The following is a 17,996-nucleotide window of genomic DNA, read 5'->3' as shown; positions in this document are numbered from 1 at the left end:
CTCTCATCTTTCTCTCATCTCATTTCATTCTTTTACAGTTTTTGCAAATTTAGGCGAGGAGACACAACATGGCTGCATCTCACACCATACAGGGCTTGAGGCTTCCCATTCGCCCACTCCCAGCCAGCAGCCTTCGCTGTGGTGGAATCCATATCCACTATGTTGCTCCTCTCTCGCCCCCTCCCTCTCAGCCTCACTGTTTTTGCCCCTGCTTTTTTTTTTTGCACTGCACCTCTGTCTCTTTCTCTCACTTTCTCTCTCTGTCTCTATCTGGCTCCCCCTTTCTCTGTGTTTCTCTCTCCCCATGTCTCTGTGGGCCTCCCCAGGGCTGGTTGCTGTTGGCAGCACCCGTGCCTCCCACACTGTCACTTGACATGCTATTTATAGGCCTTCAGAGGGGGTGGCTCTCAGTGCAAGGAGGATGCTGTCTTAAACAATGTAGCTTAAATAAAAGAGGCAGGAGCTCCCAAAGAGCCCTGTGGTTAATGTCTTCCCTCTCTGCTTCTATGTACGGACACCAAGTGCACCATGCAGCCCCATTATCACTATTTCTCCCCTTTCTACTATCTCCTATTCAGGTCACTGGGACTAATTACCCAAAATCAGAAAAGTGATATTTATTAGTAGTGAGAGATGCTCTTCTTAATGTTCATCCTTTTGTCTCTCTCCCTTTTCTCTTCGCTTTCATTCTATTCTTTCTTGTAGTTCTTTGGAGCTTTTTTTTGCCAGCAGTCAGAACAACAAACTCCTCTACGGCGACCCACCTATGTCGCCACGTGCCAGCCGCAAGTTCTCCTCCCCTCCTCCTCTCTCCATCACCAAGACGTCCTCGCCCAATCGCCGTCGCAAGCTTTCGCTCAACATCCCCATCATCACGGGGGGCAAAGCCCTGGACCTGGCTGCACTCAGCTGTTCTCCCAATGGCTATGCAAGCATGCACTCCACCATGTCGCCCTTCAGTAAGACCACCCTCGACATCAACAAGCTCTATGTGTCCAGCACCATGGCCAGCAAAATCTCAGACGATGGAGAGACCAAAGCTGAAGGCAAGACTGAGGAGTCTGTCCTCAACAAGCAAGGTCAGACTCACTGTTCGAGGGATTTTGCTCAGTTTTAATGAGGCTCACGTGTACTGTGGAAGTATTTTCCACTGCTCATATCTTGTATGCATCCTCTGCTCATACTATCAAATTGCACTGCCTGTCCCATTAAGGTTGTCCAGTATATTTTGCATGTAAAGGAAAAATAATCAGCTCATTTAAACAGTATCTGTTGATATTGATCAGTAGTACATCCAAGTGACCATCCATTTAGTTTTAATTTAAAAGACTATTTTTATTTTTTTGATAAAGCTGAGGATTATCAACCATAAATAAAGATTTGAAACTTTGCACTTATTTACGACTTTATGGGCCCTCGAGTTTACTTCATTTTTGTGTAGAGCTTTTGCTGTCTTCTCTGCTTCAGCATCTTTGGCCAGCTTCCCCCAAGCCCAACCAGACAGTTATGTCCACACATTTCTTCTTGTTTCTACTTCTTATTCTCTGTCTTTTTGTGTGATTGTGAAACACTTTTTTCCTGTCCAGATCTGTCGGTGAGAGAGGAATGTGACGAGGACCCAAGTCAGAGTGACGAAACAGAAGCAGAAATGTCTCCTCCCAAGTCACCATCAACACCCAAGAACGTCAAGTCAAAAAACTCTGGTACAGTATGCTCTGTCTCTCCGTCACTGTTGGGACCCATTGTTAACCTGTGTAAGCTGTTCTTTAACTAAAACCCTTTAAGAATGTCTTGATCAACTTTTTTGAATCCCAACCCACCAGTTAAAAAAATAAATGAGTTGGCAAGAATGTTTAGTAACTTGGCAAGAATGTCAGAGCTGGCTACAGTAGCTTAGTGCTTGATGCTAGTGATATACAGTACTTGCCAGCGGAGTGTCTTGGCGGATAAGAATATAACCAAATAAAATCAATAATAATAGATCATGTCAATAACAAAAACCATTGGTAACATGAAGCACATTTAACAGGCCTGCTTTTCTTGTGTTACACCCTCTGTGAGGACTTGAATGAATCATTCCAACTGGCAGATTACATGACTTAACTTGTCAGAAAACCAGATAAGATGAAATGAGCAGTTATACTGAAATGAAACTGAAATTTAAAAAGAGCAATTGTCCAGTGGAACGCCAATGAAAAGACCTGTAACAGAATTAACACCAGTTGGCCTTCAGATTACAGGTCAGGACATATATTACCTGACTGTCAGCAGTGGCTACACCGAAGTATCAAACTTAAAGCAATAGTTTAACATTTTTGGATACAAATTTTGTGAGTGATGCTACTCTCATGTAAATCTCTCAACACTTGTAAATAAAAAGCTTCTGTCTCCTGCCATTGAGCTTGGCATAAAGACTAAAAACAGGGGGGAAAAGCCTGGCTTTGTCCAAAGGTAACAAAATCCAGTACCAGTATCACTAAATCTTGCTAATTAAGTTATATCTCATTTGTTTGATTTGTACAAAACAAAGTATTAATACATTGTGGTTTTATACAGGGTTATGTGCTGGACTCTTTCTTCACTGGGTGCCGTGACTTTTTTGTCTTACCTATTTCTCGGCAAGACAGGGAATAAGCATGCTTCACAAAATGTTGAACTTTTGTTTTAATACACATGAAACATTCAACTTTGCACATTACTCTGAGTCACACAGAGTGAACATTTCAAGTACTGAGAAAAAAGACGTGTACAAAGCAGGGGAAACTGGCAGCTGTCTCAGCGTTGTAGAATAGGGTACATTTTAGGAGCAAATCATGTTTTCAGTGGAAATGAATGATATCAAAGTGTCAGTGTGATTTTAGATCATTTTTTCCATCCAGCAGCATCAGATTGTGCGTGAGAGAAGTCAGAGAGGTTGAGATGAGAAGAGCAATTCAATGAGCTAAATAAACCCTGCTACAGTAGACTGTATAGCAAACTTTTTTTCAGAAAATGACAAGCGTAACTACAGCCAAATAAGGTCTTGATAAAAACCACCCACAGCCTCCTGGCCCTCCCCGTACAGCACAGAGAGGGAGCATCCACCCCGTAGGTAGTCAGGCACAATTCATCCCCAGTGTGTTCTCTTCCCACGGTGCTGGATACAAGGGAAGCCAGTGCCTTGTGTGAGTAGGTGGAAGGAAACCTTGTACCTTAGCAACGATGTGCATGTTCTTCTATACCGCCCCCGGCTGAACGGAGGAAGGCAGGGAGGAAGGGAGGGAGTGAAGGAGGGAGGCAGACACAGTGGAGTGTACACCGTCACTGCACGAGCTGCAGGACACACTGTGCTGGGTCTGTTTTAGCTCTCTGTTGCCCTCCACTGGTCATCAACTTTGTTTGATTATACACATATAGTCTATCCACAGCACTTCACAGAATGGATGAGCCACTGGCAATATCCCTTATAGCCTTATTAGAAATGTAGACTGAAAGTGTCGTAATATTGGTGTTTGAAAATATGAAATGTTTAGTGTAAGTATCCTTTAACCTTTTAATAGCCATAATGAAGAGTAAATTAAGAATTTAAGAATCTATGTTTTGTTTCCTTCCCTACAGAGTTTTCCCTGTTTTCCTTCAACAATGGCATGGTGGTGTCATCTTGCCGGGAGCTGGACAATAACCGCAGTGCCCTTTCTGCCGCCTCGGCCTTTGCCATCGCCACTGCTGGTGCAAATGAAGGCACTCCTACCAAGGAGAAGTATCGTCGTATGTCGCTTGCCAGCACAGGTCAGTCACATGAAAGGACCCTACTTCTAGTGACCAATAGAGAAACTTATTGAGGACTATCTTCAAATGTCCTTTGTCTGCTATTGTTCCTCTCATTTAGATATTACAGAATTGAAAGTTATCTAGTGTAAATCCAAGTATTGATTCAATAACAGATATCTCTGTAAAAACAGTTAATGTCTGGACATACAGTAAATCAGGTAAAATCATCATTGGTCCAAAGCATAAGCAATGTAGTGCCTCATGACCACCAGGGGGCCCCAGACAAATTACAAATGTGAAGTCCTTTGTTCATTGTATGCCATCATTTAAGTATTTGTGTCAGTGATATTAACTTTCATTTTTATAAATAAATAAACAGATGTTCCTGTACGAAGAAGCAAGATAACAAAACATAAAGGAAACAATGAGTATGCGGGTAAAGGTAATAGTGTTATATCATATAGCTGATTGACTGTAACTTTGTTAAACCTGGTTCCAGGTTTTCCTACAGACCAGAGGAATGGGGACAAAGAGTTTGTTATCAGAAGAGCTGCCACAAACAGAGTCCTGAATGTGCTGCGTCACTGGGTCTCCAAACACTCGCAGGTACAGTTCACCTTTCCCCTACTATCTCTATTCTTTCTACCTTTCTATAGCTTTGCAGAAGAAAAACAACACTTCTGTAATGACTCTGTTGTTCTTCAGGACTTTGAGCTGAACACAGAGCTGAAGATGCGGGTAATTGGCTTCCTGGAGGAGGTGATGCATGACCCAGAGCTCCTGACACAGGAAAGAAAGGCAGCTGCCAACATTATCAGGTTGGTTTTCTGTTATCATCACTTGATTGCTCATACAGTCATATATGACACGCCTGTTTGTCTGCACCCTGTAGAGAAAAGTTTCTGCAAGTATTTCTGTATGAGTATTTCTGATGCCAACAATCAATCATGGTAATAAAAACAGGAACTGGAAATGCAGTACATGGACCCAGGTCCTGGCATAAATCATAGCCCTGGTAGACACGAAATGAACTTGGATACTGGCCGTGGTACAAATAGAAGAAACATTTCACGTTTTTTCCGAGCAGCACTTCTGAATTCTGAAGTATCTTTTGTTCCTCTGGTGAGGACAAAACAGGTTTTTGCATTGGTACAACATAGCAAAACTTGAGTGGAAATCTCAGCACGGTGTGTGATCTAACTAAGCTGTCAGCATGCAGTATTGCTGCATTTTCAGCCTGTGGAGCTGAAGCCAAAAGTGCCTGTAACCTAAACTTAACAAAAAGAGAAATGAACACCCAGTGTACTGGGTCAAGTTGGGCACTTTTGGACAAGTGAAATCCATTTATGTCTATTAAGGTCATAGTTATTGTGGACAAAACTGTCAAATTATGGCACTTTTCTCTTTTTGCATGTAGGACTCTCACTCAGGAGGACCCTGGAGACAACCAGGTCACTCTGGAGGAGATCACACAGATGGTGAGAGGAAGATTACAAAAGCCTTTTAAGTACAAAAAACCTCTTACTTCTTAAGATTACTGAGTGGCCTGTAAAAATGATTTGTGCCTTAGTTGTGAAAATTCTTTTCACTTTGTGTGTGCGTGTTTGTGTGTTTGTCAGGCCATGGAGGACTGTAAGACTGAGCCTTTTGAGAGCCACTCTGCCCTCGAGATAGCTGAGCAACTCACACTGCTGGACCACCTGGTCTTCAAGGTCATCCCATACGAGTGAGTACACAGGCATACATGTGTGCAAACACACAAACACTGGCACTGAATGTTGGTATGTTTTTCATGGCTGATTATTTGAAAAAACATATTTTTTTCTCCAGGGAGTTCTTTGGTCAAGGCTGGATGAAGAACGACAAGAACGAGAGAACTCCGTACATTATGAAAACAACCAAGCATTTCAACGATGTATGTGTTTACTCTGGTATTGTAAATATAAAGATAAATGTGTATGATAGATAGATAGATAGATAGATAGATAGATAGATAGATAGATAGATAGATAGATAGATAGATAGATAGATAGATAGATAGATAATTATCTATTGTTCTCTTATTTTGTCAGATCAGCAACAGGATTGCCACAGAGATCCTGCAGTGGGACGATGTCAACATGCGAGTGGCGGTGATCGAGAAATGGGTGGCAGTGGCTGACATCTGCCGCTGCCTCCACAACTACAACGCCATGCTGGAGATCACTTCCTCTCTCAACCGCAGTTCCATCTTCCGCCTCAAGAAGACCTGGCTCAAAGTCTCCAAGCAGGTATCAGTCATTTCTTCCAGCAGTGAAGTTAACCAAAAGGGTTGAGGATCTCCAGGTTTTAGCTTAATGGTTCAAGTAATCACTAATGTTCAGTTGTCCCAGGCACCTTAACATCACCTGAAGGAATAGTTTGCCATTTTGCGGAATATGTTTATTTTTCTCTCTGGCCAAGTATTAGATGAGAGGATTAGTACACCTTTCATGTTTTGTACACTAAATATAAGGCTATAGCGACTTCCTGGTGTTTTGTTGTTACTGTGAGGTTGCCAAGAAACCAGCAGAGACTCTAGAAAGTCACTGCTCCCGGCCAAGAAATAGTACCAGCATGTTACTCCCTGTGAAACCACAAGTTATCATTTTTATACTTTGATTGTTGTACATGTTGAGCAAATAAGATATAACTTGTTAATCAGTGCGCATTAGAGATAATGGCGAATTCAGGCTCTTTCCCCCTGTTTCCAGTCTTTATGCTAAGCTAAACTAATTGTGTCCTGGCTCTAGCTTCATATTTAGCTGACAAAAATGAAACAGAACATTTTGTAAGTTACACAGAACGAAAGGAAGACTACGTGCTCTAAGAGAGGCCGATAAAGCTGGTTTTGAATAACGTTTCTGGCTGCTGGCTGGTAACAGTTTTACTTTGATCCATTTGCCAGACAAAGACTGTGATTGACAAGTTACAGAAGCTGGTGTCATCGGAGGGACGATTCAAAAACCTGAGAGAAGCTCTGAAGAAGTAAGTACCTAATGCTTCTTCAGCCTCCTGTCCTCACACATTGTGCTGGAGGAGTTTTATATATTCTCCTTCATCTTTGTGTACTATATATCTATATCTGACCTGCCTTCGTCCTCAGCTGTGACCCTCCCTGTGTTCCCTACCTGGGCATGTACCTGACTGACCTTGCCTTCATCGAGGAGGGAACACCCAACTACACTGAGGACAACCTGGTCAACTTCTCCAAGATGAGAATGGTAAAGAACACCTGTGTGCTGAAGTATATACAATAACATGCTCCTAATATTATTTCTTGTACTATTTCTTCTCAGCAATTTGTGCATTAAGTATTGTGGACAGTACATCCCTGCAAGGTTGACATTTTTATAATTTTCACTACATTTGTCTTTAGATATCTCACATTATCAGAGAGATACGGCAGTTTCAGCAAACAGCTTACAAGATTGATTATCAACCAAAGGTGAGATTGTTTTTTATCTGTACTTTATATTTTATTCCAATATTGTATCATTTTTTAAGGAGCTGCCGACTTTGGTTACTTATTTAGAGGTATTGTTTGATTAGTTCTGCAATATTTTTTTTTTCAAATGATATAAATCTGTATTGTTTAGTAAAAGAGTTTCCCTTAACAGAACATAATATTGGCCAATGAGTCTTTTCAGATTTAAATTGTAAAATTCAGCAAATTAATTTTATATATTTCTATATTTCTGAATATATGACTAATATAAATGGCTGCAAGTAGCAAGTATGATTAAAATGTACTAGCCACAGGCTAATGGGAATAATGGGTATCTATGATTACTAGTCAGTGATTACCCATGATAAACAGTATAATCGTAAGTTTGGTCAGTGGAACTTTTTTGGGTTGTCACATTTGAAATAAATAAATAAATAATAAATTAACTCATTATATTCAAACATAACTTAAACATAAAATAAAAAAAAAATAAACAGTGAATAAAGGTTTCCAGCCAAAGTGGCCGATAGAACAGTTCATCATCATGGAAGAAATGTTTTATATATTTCTACTGTCATTCAACTTCTATTCTAAATGTTGAGTCCGAAAAAACTAAACAAAAAATTATTCAATTCATTATTGCTTTAGGTTGCAAAGTACTTGCTGGACAGCAGTTCAGCGCTGGATGAGGAGAGCCTGTATGAAGCGTCTCTGAGAATCGAGCCCAAAACTTCATCATGAAGAGGATCTCTCTCTCTCTCTCTCTCTCTCTCTCTCTCTCTCTCTCTCTCTCTCTCTCTCTCTCTCTCTCATAACCCTCATATGGAGTGTACAGGAACAATATATCATAATGTACATATACTATTATTTGTATTAGACACAGTAGGCTGTGCCCTTCTAGTATGTGTTCCCCAATGGACTCTTTGTGTATAATCGTTATTAGAGACTGAGTAGAAGCCCAGAGAGGTTTAATTTATATAGTTACAGAGTATTTATATGTTATTTATCGTCTTAAATACCATTTTATGATAAAGTTATTTTCAACCACAGAATAAACAGATGAAAGAGTATACAGACATGATATTTAGTCATATCCTAATGGGAATGTGCAGAATAAAAAGGCTCTCACTCATGAGAGATGGTGGTCACCTTTAACACATGATGATCAACTCCCACTTTTCTGCTCAGATGTCAAAAAGAGAGAGAACTGCACATGCAGTTGCCTTTAAACTAGTCTCCATACAAACACTCTGCGTGATTAGTACAGCAGCCATTATTTCAACCTGTTTGTCCTCAAGTGTAGATCTTTAAAGTTAATACAGATATCTGCTAATCCACTAGCTGCATGATCATTCATTTAAAGTTGTAATCCTTAAGAGTCCTGCTTGATTTGAATACAGCGTGGGAATGGCAGACTCCAGCACTAACACTGAAACCTACTAATTACTGAATGTAAATGCATTGAATGGCTATTGCAGAAAAAAAGCTGACCATAACTAGTATCAAAAAGTTTGTTTCATTTCATGAAGATCTTGAGGATTCAAACTTTAAGATTATGAAACATTTTAAAACTTTTAGAAATGACGGTCATGAAAAGTGGGACTGCCGTGATGGCTGAAGTTGAATCATGTTCTCAGATGTTTTATGTAGCCACTGAATGACAAAGATTAGAGATTTGGAATAAGTTGGAGTACAAGATTACCTATTTCTGATTGAGCTGGGACAACATGTTTTCAGTTTGGAGAGATGGGTTTTTATGCTTTGCTTATTATCACTTTACTCCCCTGGTGGGCAACATGATGTATATACAGTATAAGCACCGGGCAGTGTATGTAGCAGATGTAACCAATATTGAGCCACTTATGGAAGTTAAATTCCCAGCTTCTACACTCAGACACTAAGAGCATAGTTTTTATGGTTAATCCTCTTTGGCCAGTGCATTATGGTTTTGCCTTAATCATGAAATGGATTATATACACAAACGTATGTAAACTATTTTGTTCTACGATTTGCCAATGAAGCAGAAATATTTGCTGTGTACATTATCGTGTACAGGCAGTCTGATGCATTTCCTAACGTGCAATGTGTTAAAAACATATCCCTCGAAATGTGTTATCCTTATGATCGTTCAACTCTGTAATAACTTTTCTGTGTATGATACTTTAAAACAAATGTTGAAAACAACTTATAAGTGTAACACATTCTGTATCCTGTCTATTCCAATGTGTTAGCAGGAACTATACAGTAGTAATTTTGTGCTTATTCTTGGAATATTTATAGGTATTTTTTACAGGCTTTGTATAGACAAACACCTAAAGCTTAAGTGGCAGGCATGTACCACTTTCACGTGTTCAAATCAAATCTATATCTAGAACAGTATGTGTACTGTATTTAAACCCCACCCTTGCACATGAATCTTTACCCTCTAACAGGCACATCAGATGTTTGCAGTGAGCAATACCCAGTGGTATGAGAATTATCTTTCAGTCTATTTCAACAGCTTGAGTAGTATTTCCAGTTTTGTATAAAAGTGTATTCTTTCCTGATTACCTCTTGTTAATAAATCTATTCTTTCTCAGGGGGAGAATTGTCTCTTAGGCTGCCACGTTTTGTTTTACATTTTTCCACTGACCAAGCTGTATTAGCCCATGAGCTCTGTGGCTGTAGCTGTGCTGGGGAAGATCAAAGTGTGTGTGGGGGGGGAACACACAATAGTAGGGGAGGGTGGGTGTCGAGTGTCGAGTGTTCATGTGAGAGCCGAGTCATGTGACCTCTCACAGCTTGTTGGAGTCTGCGGGGAAAGTATGGCGCTCACTGTGGTTTGGTTATTCACCACAGTTTTTACTTGCGTTCACTTATCGGTTTTACTCGAAGGTAAGTAAACACTCGTGGAGTTTCACGGTTTTATTCTATTCAGTTCATCTCTAACTGCAGCATGTACAGTAGGTCGCTGTCTCCTTCCAGGAACATGTCGCTGAGACAAACGGTTCAACAACAGGTGTTAACACCGTAACCAGAGTATGAATCAATGCTATAAGACCATGAGCAGTGGTGGAGGACGTATTTTACTCCTTGACTGAAATAAGAGTAGCAATACTATAATACAAAATTATATAATATACAAAAACACTGCTGTACAAGTAAACTATCCTGTAGTAAAAATGTCACGTGTTCAAGTAAAAGTAGGTATTAGCAAAATTGAAGTCTAAAAAGTAAAAGCACTCATAATACAGAAATTGACCCCTGTTATTATTATACTGTTATGTAGCTATCATATTGTAAAGTTATAATTACTGATGCATTAATGTGTAATTACCATTTTACTGTTGCACTTGGTACTGTCTATAACTATGCATTGTATTTTATAAACTCATCAAATATGGTGTATGTAAAATCTATAAAGTTATTAGTAACTACAGCTGTCAGATGAATGCAGTGGAGTACTTGAGTAAATGTACTTGGTGACATGAGGGATCATAAAGGCTCTGGGACTAAATATGAGAATCAGACATGTCCATTGTCAGGCTGCTTTATTAACTGCAGGCTTCTTTTTGTTCTATCAGAGGAATATCGATTCAAACAGTGGATGTCAGAGGTATGTACACAATGTCAGAGTTAGTGAAAATGTATACCTTGCAGTCCCATTTTTTTATTTTTAATGTTTCAATAACAAGCTTTTTAAACCTAAATGCTTCCCTTTGTATTTGCTGTTTCATTTCTCTTTTTGAAATGCAGCACAATAAAGTGTATGACACTGAGGAGTATTACCGACGGTTCCACGTGTTCACTGAGAATAAGAAGACAATTGATCGACATAATGCTGGGAACCACACTTTCACAAGTACAGTACAGTTCTGCACTGTCTCATATTGTGTAATATATAGATTATTACTGCAGAGGGTGCACTGTCAGCTCATTTTGAAAATTGTAAAACTATTTATTTTTATGAGGTTATGAAAGGCAAGTTCTCACAAACCTTTTCATTTTCAAATCTAGTGGGCCTGAATCAGTTCTCAGACATGACATTTGAGGAATTCAGGAAATTATTTCTTTTGACAGAGCCGCAGGTATGATACATCTTATAATACGACACATTTTATGCAGCTGGTGCTTTTATGTGGGTGTTTTTTATTTTATTTCCAATACATTCTCATGTTTCTGGTCTCTTGTAGAACTGCTCAGCCACTAAAGGGGGTCATGTCAGCAGGACTGGTCCTTACCCCGAGTTTGTAGACTGGAGGATGAAAGCTACTATCCCACTTAACAACACAAAGCTACATTTTGGTGTTATTTATGAACGAATCAATGTTGCAGGCCTTTTTTTTCCGCAATAGGCCTGAGCATTGTAGTGTTCTAATAGGCCTACACATTACACTAATACAGCGCATACAAACAGACTGGCATTAAACTCTGGAGGTCGTTCAGCATGGCTGCAACCACCAGGCCCTACACATTAGGCCTTTGTGCTTCGAGAAACATCAGCCTCTTTTTTTAAAACCCTGCCTGCAGCACAGCCGAGCGCTGCAATGTGCTGACACCATCATCAGCTATTCTAAACCTTTTACCACAGCTATATTCCCACATCCTGATAAAGAAAGGAGGGAGAAAAAAAAGAGAACAGCTAATTTTCATTTATCTTCATCTACAAGAGATGTGTCTTATTTCCAGCGTCTGGTAAGATGATTGGTACAGTTATTTTTTAGGAACATTGTGGATGTCCTGATGTTCTGTCTGTTTGGCCCTGCTGGACATCATTCAACTCAGTCACCCAGCCGCTGAGGATCCCTGGAGTAGCATACAGATTGTGTAGTAGCAGAAGCAGCACCAGTGTAATAACACATTATTGATCCAAACGTGGGGAAATTCATTCATCACCGTACAAGTCGAGCTAGCCAAGAAATAAAAAAAACTGCACAGTTAAAGTTGGAGGCATTAATTCTGCAGATAAAGTATGAGCCTGAATTGTTGAGAACTTGCCAAAGCCTTTTGTTGATCTTGACAATTTTTCGGTACACCATTATAAAATCAAGTTAGGGAATCATCATACATAATACCAAATACTATTCTATCATCATCAAGCAATCTTTCAACACTGCAAACAAGAACAATGCCCGTTTTATTCATCACTGAGCAGGAAACATGAAAATCACAAGGTAGAGCAGATTAGACAGGCTATTAACACAAGGTTAACACAGAAGACAACAAATATAGCAGCAAGCTGAGAGACTGCAGGTTTGCAACGCAAATGAATATTTGGCGAGTTGCCTTCAAGCAAAAACAGACTGGAGATGTTATCATCAAACAGTGTAAGTCAAAGTAGCTCAAAACTGCATTCAGGGACCCCAAGCAATCAAATCAACCATTTAGCCATGACTGGTCATCCACCAGCAATGCTGGACAAATCAGGGAGAAAAGCACAGCAGGAGGCAATAAATGCACACTGTAGAAGCCAAAGGTGGAGGTGGACTCTAGACTATACTAGACCAGCATCACTTGACCAACACTCATAAAGGCAGGAAAGGAAGGCCAAAAAGGACTGCTCAAAGAGCTGCAATGAAAGAGACTCTCCTGAAAAACGACAGCTCTAACACGAGGAGAGGGTGGATGGAGATGGTTGACGCCCTGCTCTCCCTTGGGCACTGAGATGATTAAGACAGTTAGGTGTCATTTCAGGATGCATGTCTGCTCACATTTGACAGCGCAAATGGGTCACTTCCAAAAATGCAAACAGCAGGATGTACATGGCAGCGATACCTTGGCAAACGATGCTGAGTCATTTGAACGTTTACCATTCAACTGACCATCAATCAGATGACCCATACACCACAAGGGGAGGATGTCTTTTTAATTACTGCCAGCCACTGAAGTGCACTGACGCCTAACTGCATCAGAGCACATCTATAGGCCCCGGGCAGCCAACTGGTATGCACAGTGTGCAGCTGCCTAGCTTGCATGCAGTGCACCATCCACATTTACATGATTAGACACTGCATGGCAGGTATGCAAGGGGTCATCAGTTGTTATTACTCATTCAGGCTTTGCATTTAAATCCATAAAACAGCACTGAAGCAGACCGAAAAAATAAGATGCAAACCCAGACAGCCACGCAGGAACCTTCACATCCCCCTGACAGTTCAGTGTGAGAAGTGCTGCCCTCATTAGAGCAGTGGAGGATACCTGTGGCCTATCAATGATCTCTGAAAGCCCGGTGACAGAGTCAGCCAACTGGTGGCGGCCTGTCTCCGCCACAGGAGCGACTATCCCGGGCTACAGGTTATCTGCTGCAGTGCATCTCCCCGTGAGAAAATACCCCCTCTGCAACCGGGTTGTGACCGAAATGTGCTGCACATTGAGGACAGGGGACACTTTTTACCTGCTCAAAATAAAACATTACATCCCCGCTCCCCCCAGAAAAAAAAAAAAAAAACTCGCGCTGTATCTTTAAAAGAAAAGACCCGACAACTTAACAGCAAAAAAACTTTGTGACTGCCGTGAAGAACCAGGTATCCTAGTACGGTGCTGAACAGCCCAAAAAGTACAACCGCAATATAGAGGGAGAATCAGAATGACAAGAATTTCCACCGTCTCCGACCCCGTGGCAGGCATTAAGAATAACTATATAGAAATATCCAATCTTTCCACTGATGGTCTGGTGTGCTTATGTAGGTCAAATAGAGTTATCAATATAAACTCAGAGGGTACTGAGTATTGCAGGATTTATTCACAAAGACTCTAATGTAAATGAATTACTTAATATTATTATTTGTGTGACATGTAGGTAAGCCACAGTTACAGTAATTGCTGTATTATGCAGGAAATGAACACTTCTGTTTCCTGTTTCAATTTTTTTGTGGCAAGAAAAAAATTTATTTTTAAGAGGCAGAAACTCAAGCAGACTGCAGCTCTGGTTGAGCAGCCATCTGCCTCGACTGGTAGGGTCTGAAAAACAACAGCCGATGTTGTCACTTCTTGTTACAGTACATTCTGTCATTTTAAAGGAATACTCCTTTACTGCGCAATTTAGTACTACTATTATACAGTTGGGGAGACAGAACAAAATAAATATCCTACATTTCCCATCGTGCAACAAATATCACTATAATTGCCCATGTTTTTATATCTGCATGCACTTCATTTGTCACATTTTCTTCTTTTATAAATTGTAGCCTTGAACCTAATGGCATCCCCAGGGTCTTTTTCTGTGGTATTACAAAGTCCTGTGAAAGAGACAAAGACTACGTTATACAACTGTTTTTTACAAGTAATTGACCTTTTTGTGTAACATCAGTGAAGTGCCCCTTTAACATACTTGAATTATCCGCTGTTTGAATTTCATTGCGTTTGCGTCCTCAGGGTCACTGTGGCAGCTGCTGGACCTTCTCTACCACTGGCTGTTTGGAGTCAGTGAATGCTATCGCTACCGGGAAGCTAATACCTCTGGTGAGATCTATCTGACTGTTATTAAGTAACACTCAGCTTGTCCATCTAATAGATCTGGGCTGAGAAAGTTGAAGGGATCCACTTTCTCACAAGGATAGGAGAAGTAATGTCTGTTTTACTGTCTGGTTATTTGCATGATTGGAACTAGTGTTATTAACAGCAGTGCAGTGTCATTACTGTGTATTAATGTGTGATTCAGTTTGTTTTCTGTATCAGTCTGAGCAGCAGCTGATAGACTGTGCCAAAGACTTCAACAATCATGGATGCTTGGGGTAAGTAACATGAATTTGTTGCTCTGAGACATTACAAGTTATATTAATAATGATAATACTTGTTGAGTATAATAAGGCTTCAACCAGTCAAACACTATATGGTTTTTTTCAGTGGTCTCCCCAGTCAGGCATTTGAGTACATCAAATACAACAAAGGTCTTATGACAGAGGAGGACTATCCCTACAAAGGCCATGTATGACTTTTATGAAATAACTGTAATCTCACTGTAATTATTTTGATGTAAAAGAAATTCTCAGTGTATGAATTTTGTCTTTCCTGTTTTAGGATGACTCTTGCCATTTTGAGCCTGCACTTGCAGCTGCTTTTGTCCTGGATACTATGAACATAACAAGTGTGAGTGAACCAGTTGTTGTGAAGTTAACATTGGGTGTCCTTAAAGAAATTACTGCTGGGTCACCACTCACATAAAGTTAATGTTCTTGTAGCGTTACCTGAATAAAGGACGAGACCAGAAGCTGATATTTCTGTATAAAATGAATTAGCTTCTTATAGTCATGTGACAATGTGAATATTTACAGTTACAAGCTGATGTACTGGCTTGCTAATATTTGACCTCCTAACCACATTATGCTGTTTAATTTCTGTATGTCTGTCCATCCACAGTATGATGAAAAGGCCATGGTTGATGCTGTGGCCCGGCTTAACCCTGTGTCCTTTGCCTTTGAGGTATCGGCTGATTTTGTGCACTATAAAGAAGGTGTTTACACCAGGTGAGCTGAGGACCTCAGTTTCTCAACAAACATTTAATTGTTCACGAACAACATGGGGTTAGAAATATTCAGATGACCTGTGGAATTTTTGTCTAGTAATCCACCAGCACAGACGTTATTTAGTCTTGGAAGAGGATTATGGAACTAACAAGGCTACTCAGTGAAATCTGCACTGATCAAAATCTTAAGTGTTCACGGCTTAATTGATGGCCCTCTGTCAAAAAAGACAACCAGATTTTTTATTTAATTTACTTTAATTAAAGTGATGGCAAGAATGGGGACAGTTTTAGCATTTGTACATCTTGTTGCTTTTTTAACCACACAAGATTGTGGGATTTAGTGCTGTGGTATCACTTTGCATACCTGTCGGCTGCAACATTGGTGTTAGACCAGAAAAGAAGACCATGCTGTATGTCCATCTCTAATAAAGAGCTATTCATAGGTTGGCCACTGTGACGGTTTGATGGCTCATTTGTTATGTTGCTTATAGTTATGAGTGCTTATGGCTCACTTTACTCAACTCTTTGTCCTCTCTATCATTAACTGAGAAGACTACAAGATTTTAGCCATGTTTAATGTTTTAGAACTGGAGACAGATGAGCCAGTTTCAAAAATGTTAAGATGTTAATTGTTGTTTATTTTGTTCAGACTGTGTTTGTCTGTTTCCTGTCTCTGTTTTGAACTGTCTTAAAAATATCCACAGAAACAGCTACACAGTGCATAGGCAGGATGTAACGTAATATTGAAGGATAGCAGCCCACTCACGCTACAAAAGACATGTACTCTCTTGATCTAAAAGCGTCAGTGTTGTCTGTTTAGCACCCAGTGTAAGAACACGGCAGACAAGGTGAATCACGCAGTCCTGGCTGTGGGTTACGGCGCTGAAGAAAACGACACACCATATTGGATTGTGAAGAACTCTTGGGGCACAGCCTGGGGTATTGATGGGTAAATATAGTCTGTGTGTGTGTGTGTGTGTATTTCACAGAGATGAATTGTTATAGTTTCGAGGTCTCATCGACGCCTTCCTTTTTTTATTCCACCAGATATTTTTTGATTGAGCGGGGAAAAAACATGTGTGGACTGGCTGTATGTTCTTCATACCCTCTACCTTTAGTTTGACTGAAATAATTCATGAAAATATCATCCAGAGACAGCATCAGTGGAGTCAACGTAATGGGAAGTTTGTGCTTTCATGTTCCCTGAAGTGTTTTATGTAGAAGTTTGATTTCAATACAATAACAATATGTACAATATCATCCTGTATTGTGAATAAATACCACCAACACATGCATACTAATTTAACATCAGTAAAAGTTCAACACTGTATTTTATACCAACTTTTCTAGGAAATATGTTTCTTATGATCACAACCACACATGTTCAGAGTTACCCAATAACCACATTCTTGTACATTTAGCTGTGGTTCATGCCCACTGGATCACATGCATACACAATTACATCTAAAGAGAACATTGAGCTTGAACTTTAGTAAGTCTCTTGCTAAACATGTTGAAGTGCACGTGCCGGAGAATGTGGGCTAAACAGGCCAGCTATTACAGTACTATCAATCGGTTTGTGTTGCTTGAGAATTTAAGTTTATTCTGACAACTCAGATTTTCCCTTTAGTCTGTCTCATAATGTCCAATTGGTTGTTCAGTAAACTGGATCATTGAAGCAAATCAGACTCAGTCAGATTACATATCAGGTGCATCTGTATAAGTATTTTTCCCCCATGTTTAAAAGAATAAAAAGATAATGGTAACAAGTGGCAGAATTGTCCTTAATGGGTTTACCATATGTATTTTGTATACAGTGTGTTCCAATTTGTTATAAACATTAAATCTTTGTGTGCCCCAATCTTAACTTTCAAGTTTTCTTTGCATTTGTTTGTCTGTTGAGGCAACTATAGTTTATAAGGATGGAAGATTTCATTTATGATTTTTGTTTCTTCAGTTTCATAATATGGCTGTAGTGGAGGTCTGAAATAAAACATATTGTTATTAATGGCTACCAAAGAATTTGTATTTAATCATGTATGCCTGTACAGAAGCTTGGGACAGCAATGGGAAGGGCAGGCACCTTTCCAACACTGTTCATATAACCAGCTGACACACCTGATGCTACATTGAGCAATCAACAAAACCAATGAGATCATGTTACTGCACAATGATCCCCTTATATGTTTGGACCTTTCTTTATACTGCTGACATCTTTCACTGTGCACGGGTGTGTTTGTCTACTTAGGAGACTCTTTTCTATTTAATCTCAGCATGAATACATGTTGCCAGTGGCTTGTTTTTATGTTTAAATAACCGAGAATGATCAATAATAGC

The 17,996-nt window shown here is 39.9% G+C and overlaps 2 protein-coding genes across 4 annotated transcripts in view; both read left to right on the top strand.

Annotated features, from left to right (window-relative positions):
• LOC127351658 (ras-specific guanine nucleotide-releasing factor 1-like) overlaps positions 1-9,813 on the top strand; it is a 30,411-nt gene extending 20,598 nt beyond the window's left edge. For both annotated transcript variants that reach the window (XM_051379413.1, XM_051379412.1), the window contains 13 exons: positions 706-1,079; positions 1,587-1,703; positions 3,598-3,768; positions 4,250-4,356; positions 4,456-4,568; positions 5,168-5,228; positions 5,370-5,476; positions 5,581-5,665; positions 5,823-6,020; positions 6,677-6,756; positions 6,875-6,992; positions 7,148-7,216; positions 7,865-9,813. In XM_051379413.1, coding sequence (XP_051235373.1) covers positions 706-1,079; positions 1,587-1,703; positions 3,598-3,768; positions 4,250-4,356; positions 4,456-4,568; positions 5,168-5,228; positions 5,370-5,476; positions 5,581-5,665; positions 5,823-6,020; positions 6,677-6,756; positions 6,875-6,992; positions 7,148-7,216; positions 7,865-7,957 — 1,693 coding nt within the window. In that variant the 3' untranslated portion in view covers positions 7,958-9,813. The remainder of the gene's footprint in view (positions 1-705; positions 1,080-1,586; positions 1,704-3,597; positions 3,769-4,249; positions 4,357-4,455; positions 4,569-5,167; positions 5,229-5,369; positions 5,477-5,580; positions 5,666-5,822; positions 6,021-6,676; positions 6,757-6,874; positions 6,993-7,147; positions 7,217-7,864) is intronic.
• Positions 9,814-9,966: 153 nt separating this feature from the next.
• Positions 9,967-17,526, top strand: LOC127351671 (pro-cathepsin H-like). Of its 2 annotated transcripts, XM_051379440.1 has the most exons (13): positions 9,967-10,090; positions 10,780-10,811; positions 10,952-11,057; positions 11,213-11,283; positions 11,389-11,463; positions 13,687-13,719; positions 14,570-14,656; positions 14,873-14,928; positions 15,041-15,122; positions 15,215-15,283; positions 15,554-15,660; positions 16,480-16,608; positions 16,707-17,526. In XM_051379440.1, the coding sequence occupies exons 1-13, from the start codon at positions 10,021-10,023 to the stop codon at positions 16,780-16,782; spliced, it is 993 nt and encodes a 330-aa protein (XP_051235400.1). In that variant the 5' UTR covers positions 9,967-10,020; the 3' UTR covers positions 16,783-17,526. The 2 variants fall into 2 exon arrangements, with proteins under 2 accessions (XP_051235400.1, XP_051235399.1); XM_051379439.1 differs by lacking the exons at positions 11,389-11,463; positions 13,687-13,719.
• Positions 17,527-17,996: the final 470 nt, after the last annotated feature.

The sequence above is a fragment of the Dicentrarchus labrax genome, unplaced genomic scaffold (assembly GCF_905237075.1).
Source record: "Dicentrarchus labrax unplaced genomic scaffold, dlabrax2021, whole genome shotgun sequence".
In the NCBI taxonomy this organism is placed as follows: Eukaryota; Metazoa; Chordata; class Actinopteri; family Moronidae; genus Dicentrarchus; species Dicentrarchus labrax.
Note: the sequence above shows the minus strand (reverse complement) of the source record. Positions and strands in the feature narration are given on the sequence as shown.